The sequence below is a fragment of the Monopterus albus genome, unplaced genomic scaffold, assembly GCF_001952655.1.
Source record: "Monopterus albus unplaced genomic scaffold, M_albus_1.0 scaffold431.1, whole genome shotgun sequence".
Taxonomy (NCBI): domain Eukaryota; kingdom Metazoa; phylum Chordata; class Actinopteri; order Synbranchiformes; family Synbranchidae; genus Monopterus; species Monopterus albus.
The window spans coordinates 21122-33301 of record NW_018128311.1 but is presented as its reverse complement, the minus strand read 5'-3'; the positions used below and the strand labels follow the sequence as shown (position 1 = coordinate 33301).

General features: G+C 41.1%; 1 protein-coding gene across 1 annotated transcript in view; it reads left to right on the top strand.

Annotated features, from left to right (window-relative positions):
- The window catches only part of myt1la (myelin transcription factor 1-like, a), a 62083-nt gene that overhangs the window by 38384 nt on the left and 11519 nt on the right, over positions 1 to 12180 (top strand). The window contains 6 exon segments of the mRNA XM_020586957.1: positions 449 to 583; positions 3422 to 3512; positions 6369 to 6479; positions 7440 to 7660; positions 10851 to 11140; positions 12122 to 12176. Coding sequence (XP_020442613.1) covers positions 449 to 583; positions 3422 to 3512; positions 6369 to 6479; positions 7440 to 7660; positions 10851 to 11140; positions 12122 to 12176 — 903 coding nt within the window.

Below are 12180 nucleotides of genomic sequence, written 5' to 3'. Positions count from 1 at the left end.
CTGCTGGGTCGATAGTTACACCACTGCTTTGAGCAACAATAAAATAAAAAATTTTATCTGAAAAGTAAATAGTTGTTAAATAAATGTAGTGATGTAAAAAGTACAGTATTTCCTTCTATGAAGTAGTAGAAAATGGAAATGCTCAAGTACGTGTAGCCCAGAATTGTACAGTACTACAGTAGTTGAGTAAATATACTTAGTTACATTCATCACTGAATAAATGTGCTGTTTTAAGGGTCATCATTTTCAGCTGTGTCATTTGTACTTGTTGCCATTTTTCAGTTGCTGTTTTTTCTGAATGTATCAAGGTACAGTAACTGTCTAGGAAAATAACATCCCTGCAGGGCAGCCGGTTCACAGCCGAGTGCCGACAATCAGCCACTGTTAAGCTGTTTAACGCCATGTAACAGGACCTCCTTCTCATTTTTTCATCCCTCTGTCCTCCCAGACTCTTCCAGAGGAGAGAAGAAGGAGAGCAAATGTCCAACGCCGGGCTGTGATGGGACGGGTCATGTGACCGGTCTGTACCCGCACCACCGCAGCCTGTCCGGGTGTCCCCACAAAGACAGAGTCCCACCTGAGAGTAGGTTCCTCTGCCTGCGTGTTCTGCTGCACTGAAAACACACCCATCTTTAAAAAAAAACAAACAAACAAGTAATGCTAATCTGACAAGTCATATCAGCCAGCACAGTACTTCAAACTGATGTTGTAGGTTTTGGTTTTAATTGTACAATCATCTCTCAGAGGTCAAGCTGCTGTGGAGGCAGAAATCATCTAATTGATCAAGTCTCATGTGGGGGAAAATTAAACATCAAGCTTTAGGGCAGAATTTGATTGTTCTTCAGAAACTAGCTAGGTTATTCAGCTTAGACACCTTAGTACGGCTAGTTACCTTTTCCTGTAGTTCTTTCTCTTTCATTTGCCATCTTACTAGTTATATTTCTGGGTTGGAGATATGAGCATTTTTAGCTTCATCTCTCCCATTTGGACAAAGCCACCACAACGTTGTCAGTACACCAGTGGCACAATGTCTATGAACTCGCCAGAGCCAGCAGTTACACCAAAATTAAATCCATTATTACTATTTTAACTCTAATTCTGTTAACTGAAAAGAGCTACACATCGTTCATTTATATCTAGTTTGACTAACAAACAGCAGCAAGAAAGCATGATAAAAAATTTATCTGGTGTGACTACAAGGCTAACAAGGGAGATAACTGCTCTATCTTTTGTGAGCACTCAAATGGATAAAAACAAAGAAGCCAGACACTGATTTCCACTATAGCTCTCTAACATCGACATTAGTCAACCTGCAAATTTGTAGTTCTTTAGCTTCGACTGCTCAGGTTTTAATCAGTCAGATTATTTCATCTTCTGAGAAATGGTTGTAGATCTGAAACCATAGTCTTTCTTTATTCTCCTCAAATCAAATGAAAACCAGAGCGGCCCACAAGCTAATAAATATCTCATCTGAGTATTTGGAGGTAACTGGCAATTTGGACACCAGCATGTTGTCCACAGAAAAAGCTAATTGCTGCGAACACTGGACCGTTTCTGTCCACTTCATGATCCAGAACTTACTTACTTGCTTTATTTATAGGTCAAACCAAAAGTAACAGGCAGATGTTTTTGGAGATTGAAGCATATGAGATGAATCCAGATGTAAAATGACTTGTTAGATGGACTGTGTAGCAGTGACAGCTGGACCATGTTGAGCATGTTAGCCATCCACCATCATGCATCTGTCCTGCATGACTTTTGTGTTTTGTTGTGCTGGATTTGACTTGGTTTTAAGGGCTGGTGGAGATGACTGGTTCCTCTTCATGTATAAACAAATGAATTACAATTTTATGAGGCAGAATTTAATGGCCAACTTGTGAGAGAGTATATTCAGACGACTGGCATGTTTAACATCTTTGTAATCTTTAGAGGAGTAAAACTAAACCCTGACAAAGTAGCTCTAAAACATTATCAAGATGTAGAGTTTTAAAGAGCATAGCAACTTAAAATCAGACATTTATAAATTTTATTTCTGTCTAGTGCAAATCAACTTGTCTTTTAGTGCAGAAAAGCTCATTAAGGTTGGTCATCTTTTGTTTACTGTGGCACAACAGAAAGTGTATGGGCATTTCATTTGGCCTTAGTTTGTGTGTCCTGCTTTACTTTCTTTTCTTCCTCTTCATCCCACCTGCCTGATGTCTGGTTTTGGTGTCTGTGTTGCTGATGTAACATGAACAGCATGAAGAATCAGTGTGGTCCACCTGCTGGCTGCAAAAACTCACAAAACAACCTGCATGAGAACAGCTCAGAGCATCCGAGCCTGTTTTAATCACGCACACTAAACTTACAGGTAATAGATATGTTACGTGTTATTTAAGATAAGCCTTATTTTACCTCAGTGGGTTAGTAGTAGTGTCGCAATATAAAGAAAAACAGAATGGAATTCAAATGATGAGTAATGTGAACAGATGTTGTCATACAGTATTTATATGTAACTAAAAGTATCAGTTATTTATTCTTTACTTCTGTTCCTATGTCAAATACTAAAGCTTAGTTAAATGTTTAACAGTTTTTCACATCCAACGCTCACTTTTGCAATGATTTCATTATAGTGGGAGTGATTTTAAATGGAGCATATTAATGAAAACAATTTGATAAATAGTACATTATGGATTGCTTATATATATATATGACATGTAAATATTAAAACATCAATATTCTGAAAACAGCAATATTCTGTAGTCTGCAATACCAGAAATAATTGTAATAATCAGTATTAAGAAATCATTTCAGGGTAGAGTAATATAAGTAAAAATTACTGCACAACTTGTCAATATATGCACATTACATTGTACCTTCGTTGTACTACAGTATTTAGTCCTTCTGATGCAAAATCATAAACCATGTGTTTCCTTTTCCATCTGCAGTGCCATCAGCAGATTTTAACAGTGCATGACAAACTTTTGTTCCGAGTTTATTTTTGTCTCATGAAATTTCATGAAGTGAGCAGAGTGATTAAAATGGAAAAGATAATTTTGTATCCTGGCAGCAGGACACATTACATGAAGCAGACAAGAGTAGAAACAGGAAGTAGTTTGTTTTGGATTAAATCATTTTTGCGACAGGTGACAAAAACTGGGAGGGGAGGGATTCTTCCTTGATTATCTGTAACCAAAACCAGTTGTCACTATAGCAAACTGTAGTTTTAGGGAACCAACAGGTGACTGTGTGCTACCACTGTTGTTGACACAGTCCTTTCATTATAGTTTGTGCTCATTTTGTGAAATTTCCTGGTTTTGTTTTTGTGTCATTCTTGCAGCTGAAATTTGTGCATTCCTAACTGTCATAGCTCAACACCCAGTAACTCTCCTTTCTGCTCGTAACCCTTGCTGTCTTTCTCACCTTTTCCTGTCTGCCAAAGTCCTTGCCATGTACGAAAATGTTTTAAAGTGCCCTACTCCTGGCTGCTCTGGACGGGGTCATGTCAATAGCAACAGGAACTCGCATCGCAGGTGAGTGAGCGGCCTTCAGTCGGGCCGCTAACAGCTGAATCACATCGCCAACATGTGAATATGGCTCAGTAACTGTACAAGTACTGAACACTTTTGTGAGGAAGATTGCTGATGATTAGCTTCACATCCCCTAACAGGTGTCAGCTGCCTATTTGTTTTCTGTTCAGTAGCCACGTCTCCAGAGGCACAAGGTCAGAGCATCCTCAGATTTGCATTGAATAGGCTCAAATTAATTTTACTGATGGACTAACTGTGAGCTGTCATATCTAAGAAGTGGCTAAGATGAAAATGAAACATTACTTGACACTGACATTCCTCAGAAAGTCTCACCTCTTTAAGGGTATGTCCAAGTCAGCTGCAGGTCTTTCAGGCTTGTCTTTCAAGGTTTTTAATAATGTTTTTATGTGCAATTGAGACTAGAGTTTGATGTGGACAAAAGCATGCACGCTGAAAAAAATGAGACAGATTGATCACAGGAAGTCTCTTGTGAATGCTGGTTTTAAGTACAACCCTCACTTTGTGAGATATGTGTTAGTCTTTGTGTTCTTTATCTGCTAATATTGCAGTTTTTGTCCAGTTAAAGGTTACTGGGAAAAGACTTACAGGTTTATCGGGGTCATATTTTATTTCAAAGAAGTAAGCCTATTTCCACCACCAACATGCAAAACTGCTGTAACATTTCCAGGTTTAGATGCATGTGGGAAAGGAGCTTAAAATTCAATTTTGCCGTGTTTGACCTGAGGGTGTTTCTGCATCACATCAGCAGCTGTTTCACGGGGAGAGCAGAGCATCACACCCAGGCAGCAAGTACACACTCACACATATTGTATTTTTGAATAATGTAAAGTGATTAGGATTCACACTCATTTTCTCACACATACGTAGAACCTCAGCTCACCAGCATACACACACTTTTATATGCACAGTCTTTACTGATACACACATCCGCTCACAGTCACAGTCAGACACTTATAAATTAGCTCACAGACAGCAGCACACGTGCGCTGGCAGACAGAGTAGCACACACGCACACACACTTGCTCAGACGTGACTGCGGGGTGTGTTATGTAGCACAGCTCCACTGGGAGAGGAAACAAAGCGCTAGCTAGCTAGCTTAGCTACCGTTAGCTACCAGCTCACACAGCTTTCATGTCTGGTAGTCGCCATGGAAACACCATCATAGCAGCAGCAGCAGCAGCATCTATGCTGATCTGTCACACACTCCTCACACACTCTCACTATCATCCTGCACAATGTGTGTGCACTGTATGTGTATTGGTAATAACAATGTTTCAGTAGACAGTGGCAGGATGTTTTAGTTTTAAATACAAAATGAGTTGGAGCCAAATTAATACCAGAAACAGATGTGAGATATTCCCACTGAGGAAATACTCATAGTTTTTAGTGCAACAAGGTTTGTGCAGTTGGTGAGTGTGAGAAGGTATGGTGGTGTGTTTGTTCTTTATTATTTATTATTATGTGTTTTTTATGACTTTATTATTGTGTGTGTATATTAGTGTGTGATTGCCACACCGAATAGATGGCTTTTTAAACTCGTTGTACTGGATACAATGACAATAAAGATATTCTATTCTATTCTATTCTATTCTAAACATGTCAGAACCTTATAAACTTTACACAAAGACATCCGTCCAGTCAACACCAAATTTACTTAGATGCTTTAGATGCTGACTGAATGTCAGCTGCTGAGGAGGAGCAGAAAGAACAGACACACCATTAAACTATTGGTCTTTCTGGTAGGAAAACATAGTTTCAGTACTAAAACCAACAGCTACATCTCAGACATATGCAGGGGGAAACATGGCTCATTCTTTTTCTACCACTTTTTAGCTTTTTGCTTTACATCTAACCCTTATTTCTGTGGAGGCTGAATGAAACCATGTCAGTTAGAACCACAGCAGCTGCTAAATGAATGTAATCTAATTTAACTGGAACATTTCAGAAATAGCAGTCTATGGAAAGTGATAGATTTGTGTGATCTGAATGGCTGCTGGTGGAGTTCAGCTTCACGGGGAATAAGGAAAATCATACCTGATAAATATACAGAGGATGTTATCTTTGGGAGTCGGTGTGTTGGTTTGTGGGACACATGACTACATACAGAGGAACAGCCCTCACAGCGTCTAACTTCCAGCTCGCAGTAAACAGACATTCAGTAAAATGGTTAACCAGTACCTAACCCGTTAGTTATATTGTAAATCAATCAGTAAGCAGTAAGAAACACTAAGCAGGTAGCCAGTCACTGAGCAGTAAATAAAGAGTACCTGCATCAGAAAGCTAGTAAAATAACCAGTTTGATCAGTACCCAGTCATTAAAGTAGAAAACTAGTCTGTTAATGAACTCATCAGTACTGTGCAGATCAGTAAACAAGTCCATAAAACAGTCAGACAGTCAGACAACTAATAAACCTGGTAGTCGGCAAACCAGTCACTAAAACTCATCTTGTAACGCAGTCTGTTACTAAACCAGTCAAACCCTCATTGTGTCAGGATGTGTCAGCAAACCAATGGAACCCTTAGCCAGTACACTGTTCAGTCTGTAAACCAGTGAAGCCACTGGCCTGTAAACCAGTCAGTCAGTAAAGCAGTCAAACCCTCTACCTGCAAACATTGTCATTCAGTAATCCCCTCAAATCTTCAGTCAGTCAACCAGTCAGTGTACTGTACTAACTGACTGGTTGACTGACTGAATAATAAACCAGTCAGTGAGTAAATCAGTCAAAACATCAGTCAGTAAACCAGTCATGCAGTCATGATAAAGTAGGACACTTTAAATCCATAATTCATTCAGTACAGTATGTAACCGATCCGTGCGCTGTCTGCCCCCCTCCACAGTCTGTCTGGCTGTCCCATCGCTGCCGCAGAGAAGATGGCGAAGGTCCACGAGAAGAGTCACTCGACTGACAGTGGCAGCAAGACCAATCAGACGTCAGACCGTGTTCTCAGGTATCAAACACAGTGAGACCAACTTTAAAATAATGTGATAATAATAATGATGATGTGTTTTGTTATGCAGTGCGATATTTATGTGATATTTTAAGGCAGGCTAAATGGTACACTGAGGTCTGAACATATTATAAACCATGTCTACCATGTCTTGTTCAATGTCATTTTGGATTTGGGAACAGTCGTAGATTATATTTGCCATTTTTCCAAAATCAGGGATACTGAATGGTGCAAGAAATCCCCACAATTGGATATCAAATATCAAAGAGTACCAAAGTATATCCTATCGGTTGTTTCCTAGGATGTGGACCAATGTTTGAATGGTTCAGTAAAATCCCACACTTTTGTTGGTGGAGAGCAACTACAGGTTTGATCAGTTTAGATAAGCTCAATTCAATTGTGTGTCTCTCTTTAATCAAAGAGATGCCAAATGGTGCAAAGAAGTCACCACTGGATAGATATAGTGTTTTCTGGGTTGTCTGGGAAGTTAAAATGTATTTTGAAAGGCTTTAACTCATGTGTGCCAGTTCAGGTTCACTGTCAGCGCAGTGTCAAATAGCGCAGTGGAAATGGTTTGCTCTCAAATAAGGGATGCCAAAGAGTTACTAAATGTTAGAACAAACAAACCAATGTAACTATTGCTGTTTGATGTCTGCTAAGATCCAGACCCATGTTTACATTTACATAGCCTATAACACAGAAAGCATGGATGCCAAATGATGCAGTAAATTGAGAAGCATACAAACAATCTCCATCTGCATTGCTGGTTGTGTTTTGCCATGCTGGTGAAATTCTTGGATGCTGAATGGTCGAATCATATTTCCAACATATTGTTGATGTAGCAGTTACCTTTACTGGTTCACCGTAGTTTTTGCTCTGGAAAATATGTATTCACCAAAGTCAGGGATGCTCAATGGTGCAGTAAAATCCCCACAGACAAACCCTCTGGTTGCCTTTCAGGCCGATGTGTTTTGTCAAGCAGCTGGAGATTCCTCAGTACGGCTATAAAAACAATGTTCCCACCAGCACGCCACGGTCCAACCTGGCCAAGGAGCTGGAGAAATACTCCAAAACCAGCTACGACTATGGTGGCTACGACGGCCAGCATGGCGGCTATGGAAAGAGAGGCCCAACAACCAAGTCCCACCATGGGCGAGACACTTCCCCGAAAGGATACGATGGTAAGGAAAATGAATGCACATCCAACAGCTAATTCTAAATCATCAGAGTCAACGTGAGATTATGTGGCTCTCACTTATTTTTGTCATTTATTTATTTATTTACTTTAGAAGCTGTAGGGTTCAGACATTTTTGTTTCTTTTTATTGGGTCCTGGAAATATGCCACAGTGGGTAGCAGCTGTACACAGATGCAGTATATACAGTAAAATACTGGAATCTGAAGAAGTGAGGGGACGGATAGTTAGAAGTACCAAGAGAAAGCATGTCCCACAACATCATTACTTATTTGAAAAATCTGTTTCATTATCCAGTTTTCTTTTTTACTTATAACAAATTATCCACCTTCTGTCAAAATAAAAACATTTTTTTCAAATTCGTGGTATTTCCATTCAGAACTCTTGTTAAAATTAAATGTAAAATTAGAAAATAGGTAGATAGTGACTTACTGTCAGTCCTTTGACTTGCTGAAGGTAATGAAACCTGAAAAATGATCCCACTATGAAGGATTTCTGTTCATTTTCCTGTTCTGGGGAGAACATTTTGTACTTGATGATAAAAGCATGTTAACGCACACACATTTTCAGTACTCAGCGTATTCTCTTTGTTATGGCACTGAAAACACCGGTGTTTTCCACCTCTCCACATGGCTGGAGTGCAAGCAGAGCAGAGTTATGGAAATGTGCAGCTAAGAGCCTGCCTCCTCTGAGCAGAGGATGAAGGGATGGAGCAAAGGAGGGAGGGAGGAGGTGCAGATGGAGGGATTGTGAAACAGGAGAGAGATAATGGAGGCGAGCCCTGTTCCTTTGGCTGGGAGCCATTAGTGAGACACAGGCAGGAGGGAGGTTTTTAGACGAGGTGTCTGCGCTCCCCACCGTCACGACTCCCTCCCTCCTCTCCACCATCCTTTCTTCATCGGCATCACTACAGCTTGCCGAGCCCAGATTAACAGTCTCACATCATACAATTGCTGTGTCTTTTTTTCTTTGATGCTACACTGATCTTCAAACCCAGTGGTTCCTACTTAAGATAAAAATCTTCATATTCAATAAACATTTGTTTAAATGGCTCAATAATCTCTGAAAGCAGCTGTAGTTTGCAAGCAAAGCTTGAACAAACAGGAGGAAACCTCTCATTTGGTGAGGACTATTTTCAGCTGCAGATTAATATACATTAAGTGAAAATTAATCATAACGATGCTTGTTTTCACTTCATTATTAACAGGGCTCTGAATAATCGGTCGCATTTTGTGACAAAATTCGTTTAAGGTGTGACTGACTTTTTTCAAAGGTTGCACTGCATGTGACTGCAAAATAAACAGGTTATGCACAAACGATTCTCTCACTGTAGAAATAGTGGACAGATGTAACAATCTCCGCAATACTGTCACAGCGTGTATCTGTAGGTCTGTCACTGGCTCGTCTCACAAGGCAGAGAGGTCCAATCTATCAAATGTGTCGATCCACACTGACTCTGAGACACGTGCACCATCCCTGGACCCCTTTTTTACACTTTGAATTTATATTTTCCTTTGGCGCATTTGAAGTGTAATTGCCACTGACAGCTGCTTAAATCAGGTAGATCACCTGTTCGCCTGTTTATGTGTTGGAAACTTTCTACTTAAATCTGTTCTGTCCGGTACATTTCTGCTGTCGGTCCGCCTGGTGAAGACCGTGCTGTCCTCCTGCTGACAGACAGCTGTTGGAGTCAGTGTTGACCGAATGGATCAAACACTTATAAGTTGTGCATATGCAATGCTCACATCTGCTGAAGTCCCAGTTTGAAGTTAGTAGTGGCTGAAACTCACTTCTTTAAGTAGTAGACTACTAGTAATTTTAGCCCACAATGAGCTGCACTAGCAGGCGATCGAGAGCTGAACTGTGCATGAAGTCCACCACAGACATCGGCAAAGACCAGAAATTCTTCAGAAGAAGTTGGGCTACAAATAAATCATGTACTCAAACGGCAAAGCATGCATGCAATTCATCGGTTTATACTTCAGCTGATATACAGTATGATAACCTGATCAGTGTCATTATCATCATGTTGGCTGCTAAGCTATAGAGCACTACAGTGACAACATAAAAAGAGGCGCAAACTTGTTTCAGACAGGGTTTTCTCATTATTTTGTTCTTATAAATACAGGCTGTGCACATTGGGTGGTAAGAGTGTTTAAAATACTTTATGAAAAATACAGATTTTTTTTTTTTTTTCATCGTAAAACAGGAGGTTGTGCCAACAAATTTGGCACTGGTGCCACCATCGGAGAGACTTGGTGGCACCAGTGCCACCAGTATGAAATGTCTGATTAGTCAGTCTTGCATAAAGATTATGAGACTTCTGCCTTATGAAACTTGCACTAACCAGTGAGTAGTGACTGGTGCATCTATTCTGATTCTGAAACGGAACTAAAGCGACAGTGGTGCGGTGGGTAGAGCAGTCGTTTCCCAACCGGAAGGTTGAAGGTTTGAATCTCGGTGCCTGCAGTCCACATGTCTAAGTGTCCTTGGGCAAGACACCGAACCCCCCTGTTGCCCCCGATGGTTAGAGCCATCAGTTGAGTTGGTGCTGCAGATGGCTGCCTTGGTTCTGTACTGGAAACAAATTCCTTGTGTGTAACATACTTGGCCAATAAAGGTGATTATCCTCCTTATCCTTATAGATACACGTAGTGCAGTACAAGTACAAGATTTGTCTCTGGCATGTAGTGAATTCACAGTATGAAATAGGAGAAAATGGAAATACTCCAGTAAAGTACAAATACTTCTGAATTGTCCTTAAGCACAGTACTTGGCTAAATGTACTTAGATACTTTCCACCACTGGGCAGGACAGTGTGTGTGGGACTGAGTCAAAATAGACTCCAGTGTGTGTGTTCATGGCGAGGAGCAGCCAGTGCAGCAGTGTGGTCACTGATGGGCTGAACGGTTCCTGGACAAAGTGAAGCTCTGTGGCTCAGAGAGGGAGAGAGATCAGGCTGTGATACACACAGTACTCATAAGGAGACATTCAGTGTTTGTTTGGGTCATTTAATGAGGTTTGTTGACAATGAGAAAATTCACTAGCCTTCAGCTTTCTTTCTCTCTTTCCCCTCACCAGTCTGTCGATTTTTGCATAATTTTAAATGCAGCAGAACTTGGCCAAATGCCAGCGTCAGTCTAACAAATCGACCATACGTGTGTGCACCCCCCACAGCTAAGCGTTACTGTAAGACGTCGAGCCCAGCGAGCAGCACGACAAGCAGCTACGCTCCCAGCAGCAGCAGCAGCCTGAGCTGTGTAGGAGGAGGAGGTGGAGGACCAGGGGGTGGTGGAGGGGGTGGAGGAGGAAGCAGCGCCAGCAGCACCTGCAGTAAGAGCAGCTTCGATTACACCCACGACATGGAGGCAGCACACATGGCGGCCACGGCCATCCTCAACCTGTCGACGAGGTGCCGGGAGCTCCCGCACGCTCTGGGAGGGAAACCCCAGGACCTGCTGACACAGGTAATCTGAGGCAGGGCGCACTAACACAGAACACCTGCTCTCATACATCACATTCATATGCAATGGCAGGAGTAGGAAACAACGCTAAGATAGCTGTCGGAACGAGTAGGATTTACTCTGTATGAGATACTAGATAAAGTTTTCAAAATTACATGGTTAATTCAGGTTAATTATGACTGGTCTTGTTTTTGTAATTTTGACAATTGTTTCTATCAGGAGAAATAACCTGTAATTGTTGAGATCTGGCAGCAGAAACTAAGCAGATGTGGAGTGGATGAAGAAACATGAGCAGTCAGTCAGTCAGTCAGTCAGTCAGTCAGTCAGTCAGTCAGTCAGTCAGTCAGTCAGGCCAGTTGTAAACAAATATCCAGGTTAGTAAAACTTATGCTGAAGAAAAAACAAAAGTGAATTGGAAGATTATAAGGATTTTAACCATCTGTCACTGTTCACACACTGACTTGTGGTTCAGCTTTAACCTGCTGTACTTAATATAGATTTTGTACTTCTAATTAGTAGTGGTAGTAGTCTAGAAGTAGTTTAGATCATCAGGATGAACTGTTGGTGTCCATATCTTCCACATGCCCCAGTGTCACAACAGTCATTTTTGTGGATATAGATTTATCATTACTTCCAGAAATGGTGGTCAAAACTACAGAAATAAGATACGATTTGTAAAAAATGATCCTGTGGTGCTTTCATGCTAGCAGTCAACCTGAGTGTGAGAGCACTACAACAAACGTGAACCCATGTTCATTAGCCAGACCTGGAGCTCGTATTGTGAGTGGTTCATAAGAGCCTGACCAGAGCTGAAGGTCTGGTCGGTATGTGAGTTTATGAAAATGTGGCCATCATATATCAGATAGTCTCTTACCATAAACACATAGACAGTCATTTCTGAGAAGAATTGTGATATGTAAAATGTTCCACAGTGACCCTCAGCACTGTACCTCATCAGATTATTTTGTGTCTCGGTTTCATCAGAGTCCGGTTGGTGACCTGGACGACAGCGGCGCTGTGGACGTAGCCAGGCAGCCCGGCGG